At 40.7% G+C, this 15,307-nt stretch overlaps 1 protein-coding gene across 1 annotated transcript; it reads left to right on the top strand.

Annotated features, from left to right (window-relative positions):
- Window positions 1-522: 522 nt before the first annotated feature.
- Window positions 523-10,060, top strand: LOC306735904 (tryptophan 5-hydroxylase 1-like; the record flags this gene model as incomplete). The annotated part of the gene is made up of 13 exons (XM_079217474.1): window positions 523-561; window positions 703-797; window positions 1,433-1,553; window positions 2,894-3,040; window positions 3,201-3,384; window positions 3,512-3,612; window positions 3,706-3,773; window positions 6,366-6,562; window positions 7,088-7,223; window positions 7,336-7,462; window positions 8,105-8,200; window positions 8,603-8,736; window positions 9,886-10,060. 13 exons carry the CDS (start codon window positions 523-525, stop codon window positions 10,058-10,060), a joined length of 1,620 nt encoding a protein of 539 aa, XP_079073600.1.
- Window positions 10,061-15,307: the final 5,247 nt, after the last annotated feature.

Raw genomic sequence — 15,307 nt, 5'->3', positions numbered from 1 at the left:
TATTCCAAACTTCTTCTTTTTACCAACAACCCAGAACCGTCCAAACATTTGTTATTTCAAAATGTTATCCTTTCATTTTGTTACTGTCGTCTTCAGTGGTTAATTTCATAAAAAACACAACTCAAATGCTTTTCTACTTAAACACTTGCTTAATTTTTTTAATCTAAGCATTAGTAGTACTAATGAAATATTACTGCTACTACTACTGACAGCTAATGTTAGGAAGTTAAACAAGTCATAAGTTGGCTCTCTTCCAACTGTATTTACAAAACAATTATTTTACAAGATTACATTTGAACACACTGCTTTACCGAGTGCTAAGCAGTCACTGTGAAGACTCTTGAGCAGCATGCATGGGAGTGAATTACAATATGATAAGTGTCTAATAAAGGTGGTTGTTCGAAATGTCTTATGGTGGTTCCTACTGTCTGCACACGTGTGGAAAAATGTGTAATATGAGACTTAAAAACGTCCGGTTTTGATCTGCAGCCGATCTCTAAAGAAAACATTGTATGTGAAGCGATGACTTTCACCTTTTCCATCAGTATGGATATGATCATGGTGACAAAAAGCACTTTGACAAGTACTGACCAATACAATGCACAATAATTACGCTCAACAGTCCTCGATGTCGCCGACAACTTGTACAAATTGCCAATGCAACTATAAGTGACAACGTGTGAGCCAGGTTTGGACTCTCAGACTTCCGGCCTGGTTCATCAAGACAGCGACCTGAAACTGTGCCACTCATCGGGAAAAATGAGACCGCTCAAAACAAAGTTTGGAACAATTGTCGAGTAAGTCGTCTTTTACAAAATGTCTCATGTATTCTAACTAATGGTTTCATGAATGGTTTGTAAAACGTTAAAGATCCCTCATAGGGCGTCAATTAGAATAACTTTTGTATCAAGTCAGTAATCCGTCATTCATAAAGGGTCAAGAGTTTCTCACTTTCAAATAAACCAGACTCATAGACTTCTATACGTTCTGACTTCTTTTTGCAACCGGAGGAGTCGCCCCCTGCTGGCCATTAGAGATAATGCAAGTTTTAAGATATTTCTGCATCGGCTTCACTCTTCAGAACCGGAGGCATGTGAAGCAGTCGCTTCAATGTGGTGCCCCTCTGCCGTGTGTGTGTGTGTGTCAGGCCATGTGATGTGTACGCCCTGAAGTCAATAATGACCTGTACTAATCTCCCTCCTGCTGAAATAAATTGCTGCTCCCTCTCTGCGTGCTCTCCCCTCCCCTCCACTGCAGCCTCATAAACACCACAGCATTTCTCTCGGTGGGACAGTACGCCGGACCACTCACACTGGAGCTGATCTCGAAAGCCTTTCCGAGAGCTGTCTTCCCTTTTCAGAGAACGCGTCCAGTTTCAAGCTGATCCGTAGCTTGGGCAGAATACACACATTTACTGAGCAAACAAGTGCAGTTCTGCTACTGATCCGGAGGCCGGCATGTACGCCAAGAATTCAGAAGAACACGGGTCATGCCGAGAAGGGTCTTTTGACTCGGTTAATCCTGCTTATGAGGAGAAGCAGCTCAACAATGAAGTAAGTCGCCCTGATAATGCTTGTGTTGTGTTTTTTACTTTGTTACTTTCGAGGTGACCTCCTGATTGGCGGCCCATTGGATCTGTCAAAGGATTTCTCATTGGTTGAAGACAAACACATTATTTTAAGTCTGAACGGAACCTGAAAATGGAAATGAAGTCGCTTTCTGTAGACACAAATTATTTCAACATGTTTTTATATTACTGGTATTATTGGTAATGTTTTTTTCATTATTAAAAAGGAAGAGAAAAAAAGTATTTTTGGGCCTTTTTTCATCCCAAAATATTTGTTTGATTGGCAGCCTGAAAGAGTGTCACACTAGAGTGAAAGAGAGAGACGGATAAACAAAATGTAGTTGCGCTGTAGCCGACAGTTCATGGGCGAACATGTGTGGCTCCCTAACCGGACTCTGGTGCTGTTTGACGCGCTGCAGCTGAGCATCTAATCACCTAGTCCACAAACTGGCATATAAAGCAGTATGAATATCCCCAGATAATGTTTGTTTGGTGGCTTGTACGTTAGATAAGAAGAATACATGAGCAACAAAGCTAATGTGTTGTTCTTGTTTAAATCTATAAGCTCTTTAAGATGTACGCCTCAAAATAATGTGTGTATCTAGTATGACGGATACCTAATGTAATACTTCAAATCATTGCAAAACTAGGGGGCATGAAACCACAAAATATAAAATTCTCTCTTTTGGTTTATGCATTTGTTTGTGATTTACAGAGCAGATATGTATGGTGTAGCAGACAAAACGCCCTTTTTAAAGATGCTGTATCCGAGATTGGGAGCATTTCCATTGCCTCTCAACGGCTCTCAACATGGCGACGGCTGAGCTGTAAATAGTGCCGTGCCATTATTCGAACGGACCATCATTCCCAAACCTCAATACTCTCAAAATAAGTCCCATCGGATCGAAACTCCGTTTGTCCCACATCCCGTTCTGCCAAAGTTAACAATCAGAATGAGAATCAGAATTGGCTTTATTGGCCATACGTGTTTACACACACATGGAATTTGACTGCTCTTCATACTAATGTATATACACTATATACAATAAACAAGATAAATATAAAAAAGACATTAAAGACAACACTAGTCAAAAAGTAGTGCAAAGTACAGATGTAGGGGTCTGATTAATTGTTCATCAGAGTGACAGCCAGTGGAAAGAAGCTGTTCCTGTGTCTGGAGCCTCCATTGTTCCGGCGGCCCGATGCTAGGGAGAGTGTGTCGGAATGATGGGCTGAAATTCACGAACCCTTTATGGCGCCATATGTTTCCAGTCTTGCTGCTGAGTGATCGGCTCTGCAGACTCACTGATGCATATCTTCTTTGAGGTCACATTCAGTAAATTTGGTGAGAAGCAGGACAACCGCAGCATCTCCACTGCAAGGCCCGGCAGCTCTGCGAAGGGAGTCGCGACCATCATATTCTCACTGAAAAATGAAGTCGGGGGTCTCGTCAGGGCACTTCGGGTTTTCCAGGTAGGCTGTTTCATTTGAAAAGTTTTTAAAAACGTGTGCGCTGTTATCTTGAAATTGAAACTGCTGAATCCATTTTGTTGAAATGACATAACCCTGGACGGGTCTGATCCCGATCCCGAAAGCTTATCCCACATTCATCTTGCATGGCATGTACGTGCAGGAAAAGCACGTCAACCTCGTTCACATCGAGTCCCGCAAGTCCAAGCGGAGGAATTCAGACTTTGAGATCTTCGTGGATTGCGACACTGACCATGATCAGCTCAAGGAGCTGACTCAGCTGCTGAGGACACACACCGATGTTGTTGAGATCAGTCCGTTTGAGAACTCCAGTTTGCCTGATGACGGTAGGCCCTCAGGATTTAAATGAGAGAACGCATCTTTTCATGCTTATATAGCAATAAATAAATACTATCATCAAGTAATGGGATGCAAGCAGGAGTCTAATTGAAATGAACCTGAATTGTGTGACAGACATGACCAGTGTGCCCTGGTTCCCGAAGAAGATCTCTGATCTGGATCGGTCTGCGAACAGAGTTTTGATGTATGGCTCTGACTTAGACGCCGACCATCCGGTGAGGATTAGTGACGGACTAGCTCTGATACATTCTCTACTTTTATAATGAAAATTGTGAAAACTGAGATTGTGATTTTTGTTGTTGTTGCAGGGGTTTAAAGACAACGTGTACCGTAAAAGAAGAGAGTATTTTGCTGATTTGGCGATGAGCTACAAACTGTGAGTTCCACTGTTTCCTTGACTGATGCAAATTGTTGCGCTTCGCTATGATGGATGAAATCGATTTTTAGGCACCCTGGTTCAAAATTGAAGGGTGAAACCCTCGAGCACACAGACCACACCCGCTACATCTCTTAAAATGAATTAACAACTGCCAGACCAAATACATTGATGTCACACATGAATGGGTAAACAAGCAAATTAGTCTTGAAAGTCAGGAAAATAAGAAAGCTAGTAATTCCCGCGTGATGGAGCTTTTTAATTTAAAGGCTCTTGTTTTTTTTTGAATCAGAAAAAAATTAAGAAAGGGCATTTAGTATACAAGTATATAAGTATGAGTATACAAGTTTATAAAGCCAAAATAAATAAAAAAATCTTAAAAATTGCTTTCTTATAAAAAGAGAGAGGGCAAGCTCAAATTGCGGCACCGGCATCTTGTACAGGCACTTCCTGTGACACCGCTCAGTTGCCACAGTGCTGGAGGCACATGCCGCGGTGCCAGAGGGAGATGCCGCTGTTCCGGAAGCTGCCACTACTTTAGAGGCAGCATTTCCGATGGCACGTCTCAGGTGGCGGGGCACTTACGAGTTGCCCCTCGTTTTTGAGGCATCTGCCTGTGTTAGAGAGAGCGTTGCCGCAACTTGCTTAAGGTCCTGGAAGGTATATATTATCAGAGCTACCAACTCTCACGGTTTCGCCGTGTGACACATGCTTTTGCATGTTTTCACACGCACTCACGCCACACAACCAATTTCTCACGGCAATTTTTTTTTGATTTTGGACCGAGGCGCGTTCCTTCCAGCGCGCGTTCCTTCCAGCGCGAGTTCGTTCCAGGCGCGTTCCAGGTGCGTTCCAGGCGCGCGTTCGTTCCAGACGCGTTCGTTCCTACGAAAGTAGGACGTTTCGACCCAGCTTTTGATCTCCTTCTAATACCTCATTTTTTGTTATTTTATGTATGTGTTGATCTATTGTTTTGCTTTAAAAGGCTACTGTTTAAGCACTTTATTTGTTGCACTTTTTTGTTTGATAATGAAAAATATTTTTCCCTAACTAATCTTGTGCCATTTTTTGCTGAACATAAATCATTAAGTGCTCTTAAGAATACAAGTATTAACAATATAGGTTAGGTTTCAGTTAAGAATTAGTTGAATACCATTGTAATCAAAATGTCAATCAACCTACCTTGGTCAAATCTTAAACACAGGTCTATTAATTAGGCTATATTGTGGTACATAGACAGTCATTGAGGCACAACAATAGTTTTCTGGTTGAATGTTTAGCTCAAGTCTAGAAGGCCGCTGTGGCAGGTATTTGTGGCCACAGCTGTCATCGCTGCAGGATAGATTCAGAAGATGTTTTGGCAACTGCCTGCCACTATTTGTGGCTTCTGGTGAGATGCACAGATGCACAGTTTAAGGATGTCAGTCGTTTTGCATTCATTTGCAAGGTTCTTTATCATTATTTTTAACAAGGCATCCAATACACGTACATTGTACATTGTTCCTCTTGAACAAATAAAAAGAAAATAAATACAGTTTGTAACAGAAAGGGACATTTAAGAGAACAGAACAGCCCTTTCCCTATATTTAAGACTGGGTGGCGACTGGGCGCCCAACGCCTACCTTTACCGGTTAGAAGGGAAACCTACGCTACAGAAGATATACACATTAATGTTCAACGACAAATCTGGTAACCATTTAAATATTGATTATGTAAATAGTGTTTGTCATAAAACGTAGGTCATGGACATATCATATAATTCAAGCTCTCTATACACTTTCATAGACTGTATCAGATGATTCATAACAAGGCGATGTTATATTATGTACGGGCAATTTCTTTCACCAGGGCAACTCAAGGTTGTGTTTCCATCCACACCGACTGTCCGCTGTACTGTTGAGTGTTGGAGGGAGACACTGAGCCCCATTAGAAGCCCATTGGTAGTAATGCTTAAGAAGATTAAAAAGCAAGGCCAATTAAAAAAATAACTTAATAATATCAGAGAAATATTTACTGGGCATCTCACCAGATGCCACAAATAGTTGTTTTTCTTTGTATTTGATTATTGTTTATTCAAGTGTAAAAATACTGTACATGGTTGTGGCAAGCTGCCACCAACACTAGTGGCACCTCTAGTTGCCACTAGTTTTTGTGGCAAGCTGCCACGTTTTTTGTGGCAGCTTGCCACAAAAACTAGTGGCAACTAGAGGTGCCACAGGAAGTGCCACGATTTGAGCTTGCTCCTACTGTATAAAAATTTGCATTCTTATGTCTTACTGTAACCGATGGTCGCAAATAATTCTGAAAGACACCTGGTTTTCTCACTTTACAAATTATAATAAATATTAAAACACAGAAGTAATGGTGTTGGTAGGGCCTTCTCAACAGTTAAACTGACCAATAGATGAAATAAACGCACTGTTAATGGTGAACAAGTTAAATCGAAGTAATGCTTGTTGAGATATGCCACTACTCTCCCACAAAATGAAAAGAATTCATTTCGACATTGTTTCCTCCATCTTGTATGTTTGATCTCTCAAAGCTGTATTTTGATGACGTCGGTAAACTAACGGACTCTTTCTGTTTGGTCAGTGGCGATCCTATTCTTCGTGTAGACTTCACAACAGAGGAGGTGCATACCTGGGGGGTGGTGTTCAGGGAGCTCAAAAAGCTTTACCCCAGCCACGCCTGCAAGGAGTACCTGAAGAACCTTCCCCTGCTGACCGAATACTGCGGCTACAGCGAAGACAACATCCCCCAGCTGGAAGACGTCTCGCACTTCCTCAAGGGTAACCGCTGGAATCACACACGGCTTTTCCGTTTGACTTCTCTCACCCGATCGCGCCGATGGACGCATTGACCGCCAAGGCCGTTCGCGTGGCCCGACCACGTGCCGAGGTGGTCTGGCTCGCATCGAGTTCAGATCTGAGTGGGGTGCGGAGAGCATGTGGGAACAAGCTGGACAATTAATAATGACGCGGGTCTCGCATCATCCTCCCGCCACAAGGCTGGAGGCCTGAGGAGACCTGCTGTCTGGGTGCTGTTAAGTTACTTTCGATTAAAGCTCAACATTTCCCAATTTTTGGCATTCAAAATAAAACATTTAAATGACAAAATACAGGGGAACCTATATTGTGACACAATTATAAGTGGGTAAAGCTTATTAGCGGAGGTTTGTGAGCACTGATCGGGTGCATCCGATTACAGAAGTCGCATTGAAAAGACAACCGCAGGCGAAGCCGACTAATTCTAATACTGGTGTGTGTGTGTGTCTATGTGTGTGTGTGTGTGTGTGTATGTGTGTGTGTGTGTAGAACGCTCAGGCTTCATCATCCGGCCAGTAGCGGGGTACCTCTCCCCCAGGGACTTCCTCGCGGGCCTGGCCTTCAGAGTGTTCCACTGCACTCAGTATGTCCGCCACAGCTCCAAGCCTTTGTACACACCTGAACCGTGAGTACACACGCGTACGCACAATAGGTATTCACTCCATACTACTTGTTATTGTTTATTTAGTGTATCAATGAAGCAATACCAGCATTTGCTTTCTCACGGTTGGATGTAGAGACACATGCCATGAGCTGCTGGGTCACGTTCCTCTGCTCGCTGAGCCCAGCTTCGCCCAGTTCTCCCAAGAGATCGGTTTAGCATCGCTGGGAGCTTCAGATGATGCTGTCCAGAAACTGGCCACAGTGAGAAAATACGCATGTGCACACACACACACACACACACACACACACACACACACACACACACACACACACACACACACACACACACACACACATTTACTCAAGAAAGAAAAGATATCTGCCAGCTGTGATTGGTTGCTCGGGAACGCTAGTGCATCGCGACGATGTCGCTCTCGCTTTGGAGCGTGCACTCTGCACGTCTACATTGACGACACTGGATTTGAGGATGCAAAAAGTATGGCATGTCGACTTCCGCCAGTGATGAGGTCCTCACAGCTTGCACATTGAGTACGATGTATGAGCGATAAAACCAAAGGTTCAGGTGTATAGATGAAGTAAATACTTCTAGGTAGCTCTGGGTATGAAGTAAATACTTCATCTATGCACCTGAAAAATAAACAAGACAGCACAGTATTGATAAATACTGAACCAAACTAATAGGGAGTATCCATAAGAATAGTAGTAACGATAAAGTCTGAACGATACCCATCCATTAGACTAAGACAAGAAAAACATATCTATATATATTATAACATTCCTACCATATGCACACCTAACTTGTTTAGTGACATCTATTACTTACATTAACACATACTGTGTTGGAAAAGGATGATGTAAAAATGAAAACCTGTTTTGTTCTAGTGTTATTTCTTCACAGTGGAGTTTGGCCTATGTAAGCAGGACGGCAGGCTAAGGGCCTATGGAGCTGGACTCCTCTCCTCCATCAGTGAACTCAAGGTAACGTTTATATATGACTTAAGATTTGGGATTTTCTTTTCTTTTCCCGTTACAGTTCCTTTTTGTTATGCAAACCCATTGATCGATAATATGGCAACAGTAATGTGCATTTGACCTTTTTATCTAATGATCATGATTCAAAGGAATAAACCAATACTCACCTAAACCAATCGCATTCCTGTAGCATCGAGCAAAAGATGTTCAGAGGAAATTCATATCTAGCTTACTACCACTTATCAGATGTTATAGTCGGAAGACAAAACACTTTACATTTCTCCATTTGCTAATCCAGGTGACCTCAATCCTGTAGTAGCATTTACATGCAGTCGGACAAAATCATTTTACTTGACCAATCATGTTAAGAGAATCCGTATCTAAACATGTCTCTTTTTTTTCTATTAGCATGCTTTGTCTGGCAAAGCCAATATCCTCCCGTTTGACCCCGTGGTGACCTGTAATCAGGAGTGCATGATAACTACGTTCCAAGACGTTTACTTCGCTTCCGAGAGTTTCGAGGACGCCAAGAACAAGATGAGGTCAGTAGAATTCTCCTCCCTGAATGATGCAGCTCTGATCCATTCTCTGACTAAGATTTTACCCCATCACTGTTGCAGTTAGCAACTAATCCAACCAACTCACCCTTCGTTAAATCCTGCCCTCGAACGCAGAATGGCCAATCATCACGCAGCATTGCTCCACAAATTCTCATGCAATTTATTTTCAGGCGGGTTTAGTGGACTTGGAGCTGGTCATGGTTAAACGTGCAATAGTTATACTAATTACCCAGAGTGGATGGAGGGAGATACATTTTTTAAATGTCATGATTCGACAGAAAAACCTGCAGCGCTAACATTAGCATAGTATGTTAGTTATCCTTAACTAGTGTGGACATATATGTTACACAACTTAGTAAAGGTATACCGACGACTGAAGGTATACTGAAATGCTGCTTTGGATTTTTAATGAAAACCTGTTTCGCTCTGAAATCGCTTTTTAGTTTTTCCAAAACTTTGATCGTATTTATGCAGGGAGTGCAGTTAGTGACAGTGTGGGCTCCATGGCAGCAGTAGTAGCGAGGGGCAGGCCTTAGGAAAGGATCACTTCTGTCATTACACCAGCACTGTAGAAACAACCAAGTTTCATCATTTGCTTTCCTTCGTAGAGTTGGACGAGCCAGGCTAGCGGTTTCGCCCCTGCTTTCAGTTTTTATGCTATACTAAGCTAATCCCCTCCATTCGCTCTCGTTCCAAAATTGGAGCACAGACTTGGAATGTGTTATCAATCTTGTGTCATCCCCAAAAGGTTGAGCTATTTCTTCACTAGCAGCATCTACCATATCACAGCAAAGGTTGGCAAAAAGTGAGTTGTTAGTCTCCATGAAGTGACAGTTTGCATACCCACTCCTCTGGACCTTAGCTTAGCTGTAATAATGTTTGTTAATGTTGATATATTCAAGTCAGTTAAACTTCTGAGTTTGTTGAAGTCCTCTCTTTGTTGCGAAGTAACATTGTGGTGATGGATCCTGCAATTTCACTTTTTGATTTCACATCTTGTTGAGATCATGTTTATGAATTGTTTTTAAATGACCACACACAAAACTTAGTGAAATGATTTTGGAGCAACAATGTTTCAGACAAGTCAAAGGTTGATGTACAGTAAGTAACTGACCTTTTGTGTGTCTGCAGGGAGTTTGCTAGGACCATTTGGCGGCCATTCACAGTACGCTACGACCCCTACACCCAGAGTGTGGATGTCCTGAAGGACACCAACAGCATCAATAGCATGGTGAAGGACATCCGGCATGAGCTGGACATTGTAGAAGACGCCCTGAACCGTCTCAACAAACACCTGAGAGTCTGAGGGGGAGGGGTGGTTATGGGGTCCAAAGAGGCGAGATGGAGTTGAAGAGGTTTGGGTTGGATGGGCTGGGGATAAATGGAATGGGATCGTGAAGTTGGATGGAGACTGGGGGGGGCTGGTGAGAATGGGTTTCATCCAAGATGGCGGTCAGACTAAGCTGTAGTGATTTGATCATCTTGAGTTGAAGTATAATACAGTACTTACTGCCTCCTTTATGGGACAGGCCCCTAAGTGTTGTAAACAGAGTGTGCCGAGTGCACTTGGCTTCAAGTTACACTTGGTGTGGCAAGAAGGCTGGGACAGGATTTAGGTGGAGTTTATTGAAGTCCCCCAACCTCGTCGTTATTTTGACTGGGATTTTTTTTAAAGCTAAAATATATCCGAAAATCAGAATTTGCCTTAAATCAGCCAACGTCTGTCATTTAAGGTAACTTCAGCCAGTCATACCACAAAGAGACGAAGCAAATTTAATTTCCATATATTCGTGAAACTCTGTTGGGGTGTATTCAAATGAAATGATGAGACACGGCTTACACGATTGCAAACTACCTTTGTGAGTGTCTGCCTTCTTAGTTCTGAAAAGGGGTCTAAACCCGGCAAAAGAAGTGAAGACATGCGTGTGGGTGCACCAGGTAGTCCACAGGGTATTTCAAACCGGTGTGGTGATCCCGACTGCTGCTGCTGGCGATTTCCCAGAAGTGTCCATCAGAACAACATAAACTCTGCAGCATTGGTTTAGTCGATATGCCGTGGCAGTGACCACCACTCCCGAGTCGGGCATTAGAACCCTTCTGACTTTTTTTGGGTCTTGACACACGGCCTGAGACCAGTTTATGTATGACAATGATGTTAATAAATGAAACAAGTATGAGAGTGCATAATTCTGTCGTGGTCTTTTCTGTGTAACGATGTTAGGAACGTGAAGTGATAATGTTTTACAGAAATGGAAAACTAATTGCGGTTGTCATTTGTCCAATTTACTGATAGAATTTGTATAAATTTACATTTTCAAACTACAAATACAACACCAAAATCTTAACGTTGTTGCCACAATGTGAGGGAAAATGTCTAACGCTACCAATTCACACTGTTAGGATGGATCCTTAGTGTTTCTGTTTTGCTCAGTATATGGAGCACTACTACAATGTGTCAAACGGGTGTGGATCAGGCTTCAGGAGAGGATATCAACCCAATAAAACACATAGCTGCATGTGGCACCCAAGCACATTGCTTTTGACATGTATGCATGAAACGACTTTTAAAGCACACATATTTTTTTATTTACCACTACGTACAACTTCGCCACCAGGTGGAACCGTGACACCACTTCGGTGCCAACTACCCGCACTCAGCTGAAGAGCAAAAGAACCGCTCCATCATCAAAGTATGCAATATAGAAATAAAGATCCGGCCCTGTGGTATTTGTATCAGATGGAGAAGTTGGTGAATAACTGCTTGGAGCAATTTACATGCTTGTAGATACAATGTGAATGCAGCTGAATAAACATGCAGTTATATTAATATGTGACTTAAAATGACTGACAGTTAAATGGCCGCACACAGCAGTCACGAACAATGGTGGTCTGGGAACTTAATTGGTCCCATATGGGGGGTGGGGGGCTACCGGTAAGAACAATGGGGCCATTTGAGAAGGACTGCAGTGAAAATATTTCCAATTCACAGATACAAACCCTGTAAAGAAAATTGTTAAATTTACATTAAGTTTGATGGCACATTTTACATATTATGCTACCACATTGCCACCTATAGCTACATTGCATTACATTTCATTTAGCTGACGCTTTCATCCAAAGCGACTTACAATAAATGCATTCAAACATGAGTACAAACTCAGAACAACAAGAATCAAGAAAGTACAATTTCTTCAAGAAAGTTAAACTACAAAGTGCTATCAGTAAGTGTCATTTAAGTGCTACTACGGTGCTACTTTCCTTATTCAAGGTATAGTCAAAACGTATGTGTTTTTAGTTTGCGATGGAAGGTGTACAGACTTTCTCCTGTCCTGATGTCAATGGGGAGCTCATTCCACCATTGAGGAGCCAGGATATAGCTAAACAGCCTTTTATTTACACCTGAGCGTCTCCTGCTGGAATATGTGAAAACGTCTTTTTTTCAAATTTCTCATCTCTCCCTTTTGCAATGAAAGAGAATATGTGCAAAGGAAGACAGGCTTTATGTTCCCTGGTCCAGATCTCCAGGAGAGAGCTTCTATCATCCTGACCTGAAGAAGACTGCTGCAAAGTAACAACATTGTAGCCACAAATGTCATGGAATCATGAAATAAGTTCTCATTAACTTTTTTTACTGTAATAACTTACATTGCAAGTTACATTACAATTACAAATATAACTATGTTCTATTCAATGTCTTTGGGTCCTGTGATATTCCGTTGACCAATCTGTTTTTATACATTATATTCTCCTTCACATTGATTGTACATGCATACACATTTATATTTCAAACAGATCTGCCAAATGTAATGACAACGAGTCATTAAATATAGACTTCTCATATGAGTAAATGTCAGCTCTTAAACTTTGGAAAATACAGGCTCAAATAGAAAAATATGGAAAATATAAAATGCCTCAACTGTCAATATATTTCTTTTTTTTTTTACCATACTTTCAAATTATTTCAATGGCCACCATATATATATATATATATATATATATATATATATATATATATATATATATATATATATATATATATATATATATATATACACATATATATATACACACATATGTATATATATATATATATATACATATATATATATATATATATGCAAACTCTATCATATATATATATATGATATATACATATATATGATATATACATATGTATATATATATATATATATACATATATATATATATATATATGCAAACTCTATCATATATATATACATATATAAATATATAAATATATATATATATATATATATATATATATATATATATATATATATATATATATATATATATATATATATATATATATATATATAGTGGCCATTGAAATAATTTGAAAAGTATGGTAAAAAAAGAAAGAAAGTATATTGACAGTTGAGGCATTTTATATATATAAATAGGTGACTGTGGCTCAATGGTTTCCATACCTGACTTTCAATCAGAGAATCGCTGGTTCAAGCCCCGGCTCCCCTAGTCCATGTCAATGTGTCCTTGAGCACTTAATGCCGAATTGCTCCCTGTTGCTGTGTCTACGTTGTGTAGAGCAAAAATCTAAGTTGCAGCTAAATGTAATAGGAAAGACATCATTCACATTCTGAGAACCATTAAACAACGCACCTTGAGGGGGTACACAAAGTAGTCATAGTGTGACTGCAAATAACTTTGAGAGAGTGCCAGGTGTTGTTCCCAGTAAGAATGTCCAAGAGGGTATCACATGTCTGGGTCATCTGATAACCTTTAACCCTGACATCTCACAGAGGGGAGTATACTTAACCTTGGAGCTGTCATCATTAATCATGAGGAGAAAATGTATCCCATGTAGAAATCTGTTTGATGAGTGTAACCAGTGAATTAGGATAATAATAATAACGTTATTTATATAGCACCTTTAAAAACAAAGTTTACAAAGTGCTCTACAGAGAAGCAAAGCATAGTCATACATAACGTCAATACCGGTAAACAAAAAAGGACCATACCATAAAGGTGATGAATGCAACAAAATCAAACAAATAACAAGAAAGAGCAAATGGAATAGAAAACAAACAAACAAATAAAATAAACAAACTAAAATAAGATGACTTATTATTGCTTTTGTTCGTGAGATGATCCCAGCGGACCAGATTGATGGTAATGATCGATATAATGCCAGGCATGCCGTTTTAGGATGCTGGAATTTAGAATGTACTGCAGGACAGCCGCCTAACGAACCCCCAACCTGCGCGTGGGATACACACTGTCGGACGAGTTGTGATTCATGAGGCAGTCGGTTGAAGGTCATGAAGCAGCCATTATGAAAGACGCTCTGTAGTCGCCATACGACTCCAGAAAGAGAATGGTGATAGGGTGTGATTTGTTTTCAACCTGGAATGATGCCAGAGACCAATGATATGCACAGACGAGTACGTTGGCCTGTAACCTTGGGCTTTGAAATTGAGGTGTTGATAAATGATGGATCTTTCAGTAACGGATCTGATGTGTCCAAACATATGGGGCCTATGGTTACATTTGTCCAGTGTCTGACTCAATGCACAATATAATTATGTGAAGACATTGCAGTTTATTGAACCACTGTGCTGATAATGAAACTGGGTTCATATCAAACATTGAAAAGGATATATTTGAGATGCAAAAGTGGTAATTTAAGCATTTTTCTCTGGGTCCTCTTGGAAGGCTGCCATAATGGTGTCAAGTAAAAAAAAAGAGGGGAAAACAATGTCTATGCATTTTGAAATCGCTTAATAGTGCAATATTGAGACAAAAACTTGATTTGGATCAGTCAACAGAGTAGCCAAAGAGTTTGTGGAAGGTTCATATCAGACCGCACATATGTGATCCCTTTTGTTTGGTGTAAGGGTACTACATCATAATATAGGACAATTCAATATTCTACTGATGTCTTATGAAAAACATTCCTGTTTTACAACACTTGAAATGATGAAGGCACGTTTGCGTGATTGGAGCAAACTTGTGATTTTGGGCGATACAAATACATTTAAATTGAAATGATAGAGTTTGCAAATTCAGTAATAAGAGCAAGCATAAAGTATTACATATTAAACCATAAACGTGTTGAGTATGATAGGGTAGGGAGTGTGAGCGGGGCATTTCATCAATGTTTCATTAAATACATTTAAAGCTCATAAAGACGTGTACTTTCGGGTCCATGTATGAGATATAAGACTACGATTAGAGGACACTCCTCCCTCTTCTTCTCATAAATACCGCCGAGGGTTATAAGTACTGTGTCGATGAGTTTACAGTGTGTTGGATCCAAATGTACACAAAAAACAACTGTGCATCCATACAACCTGCTTGTTAGTTATTTTAACAGCCGGATATTATGAATGCCCTGATTAGAAATGAATAAAGCAATCCCTCCCCCGTGTCGAAGCATGTTAGCAAATCGATGTTTTATTCTGAAGGCGTTGACCGGAAGTCGTCTGTGATATGGACTGGATTGGGGAGAAAGAGGGAGGGGAGGAGGAGTTGGGTGTTGCCTCGGTCTCGAGCTGAAATCAGGTTTCCCAGT

This window comes from Taurulus bubalis (genome assembly GCF_910589615.1).
Source record: "Taurulus bubalis genome assembly, chromosome: 4".
Lineage (NCBI taxonomy): Eukaryota > Metazoa > Chordata > Actinopteri > Perciformes > Cottidae > Taurulus > Taurulus bubalis.
Note: the sequence above shows the minus strand (reverse complement) of the source record. Positions and strands in the feature narration are given on the sequence as shown.